Below are 6,264 nucleotides of genomic sequence, written 5' to 3' on the forward strand. Positions count from 1 at the left end.
GCTCCTTCACGATAAGAACGCAAGCCGAACTCGAAACGCTCCACTCTTCCCTTTCCGCCTCGAACTCCCTTTCTTCGCCGCCGTCTCCGGTTCTCAATCGACCCCTCGCCGGCGTTCAACATGGATATCGATTCCTTACCGATGAGGAAGCATCACGCCAAGATCTACCAGGAATGGTTCTCCCTCGCGGATTCAGGTTCACCTCCGTTTGCGGATACTTTTTTTTTCCCCTTTACACCTCGCTCTATCCACGAATCATTTTGAGATTTCAATCATGTTTTTGAAAGACGGGGATGGACGCATCACGGGAAATGACGCCATCGCCTTCTTCGCCATGTCCAATTTGTCTCGCGCCGATCTTAAGCAGGTAGATCGGATTCAGTTGGCCGCTGCTGATGTTTTTTTAGTGGTTATTATATTTTTTTCTGATCATATTTATTGCAGTTACCGAATCTGTTAATAGTACTTTCAGGCTTCTGTTGCATATTATGTTTTCGAAGAATATTCCACTAAATTGAACTTAGGGAAAAAGTTGCCAACTGCTATGTTTAAATCCATAATGACATTTACTAACTTGAATTCGAGGAAAAATTGCTACCTGCTGTATCTGAATCTATAATGGCATTCTTCCTATATTGATCATTTGGATTTGATTATGGAGTTGAAGTCACGTGTTGTTTTTCTCTTGTTGAGATTTCTTCGATTTAGTTTATTATCTTCCCCTTTCTTGTTGACTATTGGTGAATCTATGTCTTGCATTTTTTTTCTCTGTCTAAAGAGATCTAAGTTGCTAAGTGAGTCTCTCTATTCGGCTTGGTATGAAGGTATGGGCCATTGCAGACTCTAAACGGCGTGGTTATCTGGGCTTCAAAGAGTTTGTTTCAGCAATGCAGGTCTTCTTTCTTCGTTAATCAGTTATATTTTTTCCGATCTAGCAGGGGTGTGACTTCTTTCATTAAGCTATGTCTGATCTTTTGATTTGAACAGCTTGTGGCGTTAGCACAAGCAGGCAGTGAGATTAACCAAAATACACTTTCTAATGCGGGTAATCTGTCAATCTAACGTCTGAAATCACAAATAGCAAACTTTCAATGCTTCTCAATCACACACCACTTTCTTTCTATCACCACTCTTGCAGATTTGGACAAATTGAATCCTCCACTTATGGAAGGCCTAGAAAATTTACTTTGTGTAAGTACCCTCAATTTTCATATTATTTTAAAACTTGAAATTGTTCAGATATAAACTTTTTTCTGTCAAGTTTAACTTTCTGGCATTTTTTTTTTCTCAGAGAAATAAGGCTTCATCAGTGAAAAATGAACCTGAACCTGAGCCATCGGGTAAGGAACTTATTGTGTATGCTGTGCTGGAATTTCTAGCACCAACACAATGTAACATTGTTGGTCTCTTCTGTAGTGAATATTCAGACACAAAAACCAACATTACAGTGGTTCGGCTCTAAATCAGCAAAAACGGTATTCTATCTCCTCATACATGTAGCTTTTGTATGCGCCTCATTTTGCTTGAGCACAATATTTTTCAATTGTTGTTTTCATGCGAATAGTAAATACTTTAATTGCATATAGCATTGGTATATCATATTTCAAATGGCTATTTCTCGACATCTATTGAATTATAAAGTCTATTTATTTCCCCCTTTTTATTCAGGTTTATTCTTCTTTGTCTTTCTCTGGACGGATGATGCTTGGATTTTTTTTCTTATTTTTCGAAGTTAACTTTTAATTCCCATAACATATGTGACAAACAAGTGTAAGAGTTCTTCAAGAGATTAATCATGAAAAACACTTATGAAATAGAACCCAAATGATTGATAATACCTATGAGACCATAACAACTTTATTATTTAATTTTATTTTTCAATTGTTTGTCTAAAAATATTTTCAAGCCTTTCTTTTAAACTAAATTCTAGCATGCATTTGTAGGACCTTCATTATTTCATACCACTTCAGTCTGTCTACTTGGTTCCCTTTCAATATCTTATAACATTTATAGCAAATAAGCTTTGGCATAAGATTTGCCTACCTACCCCTTGGCTACACTAAGCATTGTTTAGATTTGGATCTGTGAACATGCAGAGGTTGGTGTAATTTCATTGGTTTCATATATGATTAATTCAAAATTTGCTTGATTGGTTGAGTTTTCTGTGTTTCATTTCCTTCTGTCTAAGTTCATCAATTTTGTATTATTTGTTTGGCAATTTTCTAATAAGAATGAATCTTTATATACGTAAATAGTTTCCTTTTTTAAATTAAGCAATTTTTTTTTTTGATTTAATTTCCCATGTTACTACAAATTATTTTCTTTCTGTTAACTATTCTAAAAGTATATATTTCCCTTTGAATCAGTTACCATTGAGCTCAGTTACTTCCATTGTTGATGGATTGAAGAGGCTATACCTCGAAAAGCTGAAACCTCTTGAAGTTACCTATCGTTTCAATGATTTTGCCTGCCCTTTGTTGGTATGTTTGCGCTCTACTCTATCATTCTCCAGTTTTTACTTGTTCTTATCAGGCCTTCATTAATACTGTGAAATAATAAATGTATTAACGTGTCAGCCTTTTCTTTATGTATTCCACTTAATTCTGATTCCAAATACACACTGTCTGTCTTGCAGACAAACAGTGATTTTGATGCTAAGCCCATGATCATGCTCCTGGGCCAATATTCCACTGGAAAAACAACATTCATTAAACATTTACTGAAGTCAAGTTATCCAGGTCCTTATATGTCACTATGGCTGATGTTTTCTTTATTTGTCAGATTTTTCAAACTAAGCAAAACTTCCATTATATTTTTGGCTCTTTTTCTTTCAGGTGCTCATATCGGTCCAGAACCAACCACTGACCGTTTTGTTGTGATAATGGTATGCAATATCTTTCCTTTTACTACTGATGATCTTGGATTCTTTTCTTTTCTTTTCTTTATTTCAAGCAAACTAGCTATGTGGGAGGTTAATCTTTTTCTTCACGAGAGGCCTTTGTATAAGTAAAATCCTTGTTGTGTCTCTTTTTCGCTTCAAAATGTGCAAACCATTAGATGGCCTAACATAGAAATGGGTATGTTATTTTAGTTGATAATGTGTCAAATACTTTTATTTATTTTCTCTAGTCTTTTAGTCTCCATGGTTCATTCCATCTCCAAAGGGAATGCTATAGTTGATCCAATCAGAGGCATTGGCACAATCGTTCAAGTACAAATTTATTGTGTATCCTAGCGATAAGGATGGTTAATACTTACTTTTTTTACATTCTTTAAGAGTAGAGGATCTGCTTCCTTGACTTATTTTCTTTTACTAAATATGAGATTGGCTTATTTTCTTTTTTCTTTATTTTGAGCAAACTAGCTATGCAGAGGGTTGATATTTTTCTTAACTAGATGAAGAATTTTGGAGCTTCAAGACGTGGAAACATTGTTTTCACATTAAGCATTGTTTTGAAGCTTCACTAGAAGATAATTTCCTTTTTCGTTGGCCGTGTCTCTCTCCACTCTTGTCATCATCATCGAGCATTGTTTCTTTCTGCTAGTTCGCCACATTCGATGTCGGAGCTTACTCATTTTCTGCTCCTCTTCATTATGTACCGTGTAGTTATTTAAGTACTTTTGGTTTTTCAGTCCGGACCCGATGAAAGGACTGTTCCTGGGAATACTATTGCTGTACAAGCGGATATGCCTTTCAATGGTCTTACAACGTTTGGATCTGCATTTTTATCAAAGTTTGAGTGCTCACAAATGCCAAATTCGGTATATTCTCATTTTTTTTAATGTTTGTAATGAAAAATTTTACATGGTCATTAAATGTGCTTTGAAGCTGCTGGAACACTTAGCGTTTGTCGATACTCCTGGCGTACTTTCTGGAGAAAAACAACGAACTCAACGCAGTTATGACTTCACCGGTGTTACTTCATGGTTCGCATCGAAATGTGATCTTATTCTTCTTTTGTTCGATCCACATAAGCTCGACATCAGTGATGAGTTCAAACGTGTTATTGCCTCTCTTCGTGGCCATGACGACAAAATACGTGTGGTCCTGAATAAAGCGGATCAAGTTGACACTCAACAGGTGAACCAGTTTCAATTTCTTTGAATTCGCAAACGATATACTCATATCACACATGTTTCATCCTCGCAGCTTATGAGAGTTTATGGTGCATTGATGTGGTCACTCGGAAAAGTTCTAAATACTCCTGAAGTAATGCGTGTATACATCGGGTATGCCATCCTTTTCATTACACCTTAAAGTTTCTGATACAATATCGGTTTAATGAGGCCAGAATCTGTAAAATTGTACTTTGATAAATAAACGAGTACATGTATGTTTAAACAGTTCGTTCAATGACAAACCCATAAACGAGGCAGCGGTTGGTCCACTTGGGAAGGAGCTGTTTGAAAAAGAACAGGATGATCTCCTTTCTGATTTGAAAGATATTCCTAAGAAGGCTTGTGATCGCAAGGTAATTCAATCAAATTTCATATCTCCTTTTATGTCGCACTTTATCGTCTAATTTCTTTCAGACGTTTTCATTGATTGCAGATCAATGAATTCGTTAAGAGAGCTAGAGCAGCAAAAATTCATGCTTATGTCATTAGTCACCTTAAAAATGAGATGCCAGCGATGCTAGGCAAGGCAAAGGCTCAACAGAAACTCATTGATAATCTTGAGGACCAGTTTGCTAAGGTATTTTTTCCCCGTTACATTTAATTTAAAAATTGTTTCCTAGTGCCTTTTGCAAGATTATACAAAAAAAAAAAAAAAAAAATCAAGTACGACCCCAAAATGTAATATTTCGTGTATCTTTGCAATTCATACCCACACTCGAAGGTTCAAATTTTAGGAATGATTTAATCCAAAACTCCACTTCAGGTCAATATAGCTATTTATCAAAGTACTAGTTCAATGAAAAACTCACATGTTGCTCGGATACCGAAAACTTCTCTATAAGGAAATGGGCTCTTTTAGTCTCCAACCGCATCCAAATTGAACCCAAAGCGTCTTCTAGATTTCTGGAATGCAACTTTATTGAAAAACTCACAAGTTAGCCATATCATCCTTAGAAAATCATATTTCAAAATTTCTAAAATAGAATTAATTTAACACTTTCCATCATAATTGAATTAAATATAATTTATTTGGCACCTAATTGAGGCTATTATTCCCAATATTTGGCTGGCCTAGTACATTACTTCTGAAAACAATAATTGACAAGGTTTTTTTCTAATTTATTTCAAATTGATTGTGAAAATGTCGAAACTATGCTTACATTACGTCAGCTGCTTGGAACAGGTTCAGAGGGAGTATCATCTCCCAGCTGGGGATTTCCCCGACGTGGAGCACTTTAAAGAAGTTTTGAGCGGCTACAGTATCGATAAGTTTGAGAAGCTGAAGCCCAAAATGGTGCAGGCTGTGGACGATATGCTTGCTCATGACATCCCCCAATTGCTCAAAACTTTCAGGAACCCATACGAACGCTGAGAGCAGGTATCGCATCGAGAGCAGTTTATAACTACCAATGATTTCTATTATTTTTGAAACAGGGGCCAATCTATGGATGGCTCAGATTCCACCATGTCCCACTGCGCCATGTTATTATTAAATTCGAACTTGTAACTATAAGGTTGAGATGTAGTGCTTTGGATTCATATTCTGTGATATATAATCTTCGATCATTTTTTTTAAAAAATTAAAAGTAAATGTGTTAAATGTGGCAAAGCAAATGCTTTTAGTTGCTTCCTTTGAGTTGCATCAACAAGGGTTCGTATTTCAATAATACTTTGGTTGAGCAAACACATCCAAGTCCGTTCTCACCCAGTGTACTAAAATTGATACAAATATTATTGATCAAGTTGTTTATCGGCACATTCAACAAAAGTATTAAGAAAAGAGATTGACAAATGTACTACTGAAGCGTCGAACTCTTCAGTATAGACAAATAGATTGAAAATGTATTACTAATCAACTTCTGTTATGTTGGTTCTACTGATGCAATCAGCCTTCAAAATTTTTATGCTCGATAATATACTTATGTTTGATTAATTTGATCCAGGATTGATAAATTTAGTCAGGATTAAATGACTAATAAAAATAAGTTTTAATTGGATGTTAGATAAATGAGAAGTCTACTGAGTGATTAGTCTTAACTCGAGTTTAGGTAAGGGAAGTGAGTGAAGTTAGGTTCTATCAAGTGAAGTTAGGTGATGGAAGTCCTGGTTAGTGAAGTCAGATAGTGAAAATCCTAGTGAGTAAAG

General features: G+C 35.6%; 1 protein-coding gene across 1 annotated transcript; it reads left to right on the plus strand.

The window, feature by feature from the left end:
* On the plus strand, window positions 1–5,709 carry LOC122008630 (EH domain-containing protein 1-like). The gene is made up of 16 exons (XM_042564428.1): window positions 1–196; window positions 288–367; window positions 825–893; window positions 988–1,045; window positions 1,139–1,191; window positions 1,292–1,340; window positions 1,417–1,475; window positions 2,367–2,480; window positions 2,636–2,738; window positions 2,835–2,884; window positions 3,634–3,762; window positions 3,830–4,081; window positions 4,151–4,230; window positions 4,346–4,472; window positions 4,553–4,696; window positions 5,303–5,709. The coding sequence occupies exons 1-16, from the start codon at window positions 121–123 to the stop codon at window positions 5,489–5,491; spliced, it is 1,632 nt and encodes a 543-aa protein (XP_042420362.1). The 5' UTR covers window positions 1–120; the 3' UTR covers window positions 5,492–5,709.
* The last annotated feature ends 555 nt before the right edge of the window (window positions 5,710–6,264 follow it).

This window comes from Zingiber officinale, chromosome 8A (genome assembly GCF_018446385.1).
Source record: "Zingiber officinale cultivar Zhangliang chromosome 8A, Zo_v1.1, whole genome shotgun sequence".
NCBI lineage: Eukaryota > Viridiplantae > Streptophyta > Magnoliopsida > Zingiberales > Zingiberaceae > Zingiber > Zingiber officinale.

Coding starts and splice junctions, on each gene's coding strand:
- LOC122008630 (XM_042564428.1), top strand. CDS start 121: ATGGATATCGATTCCTTACCGATGAGGAAGCATCACGCCAAGATCTAC. Junction 1,341..1,416: donor ACCTGAACCTGAGCCATCGG/GTAAGGAACTTA, acceptor TCTCTTCTGTAG/TGAATATTCAGACACAAAAA. Junction 2,885..3,633: donor ACCGTTTTGTTGTGATAATG/GTATGCAATATC, acceptor TTGGTTTTTCAG/TCCGGACCCGATGAAAGGAC.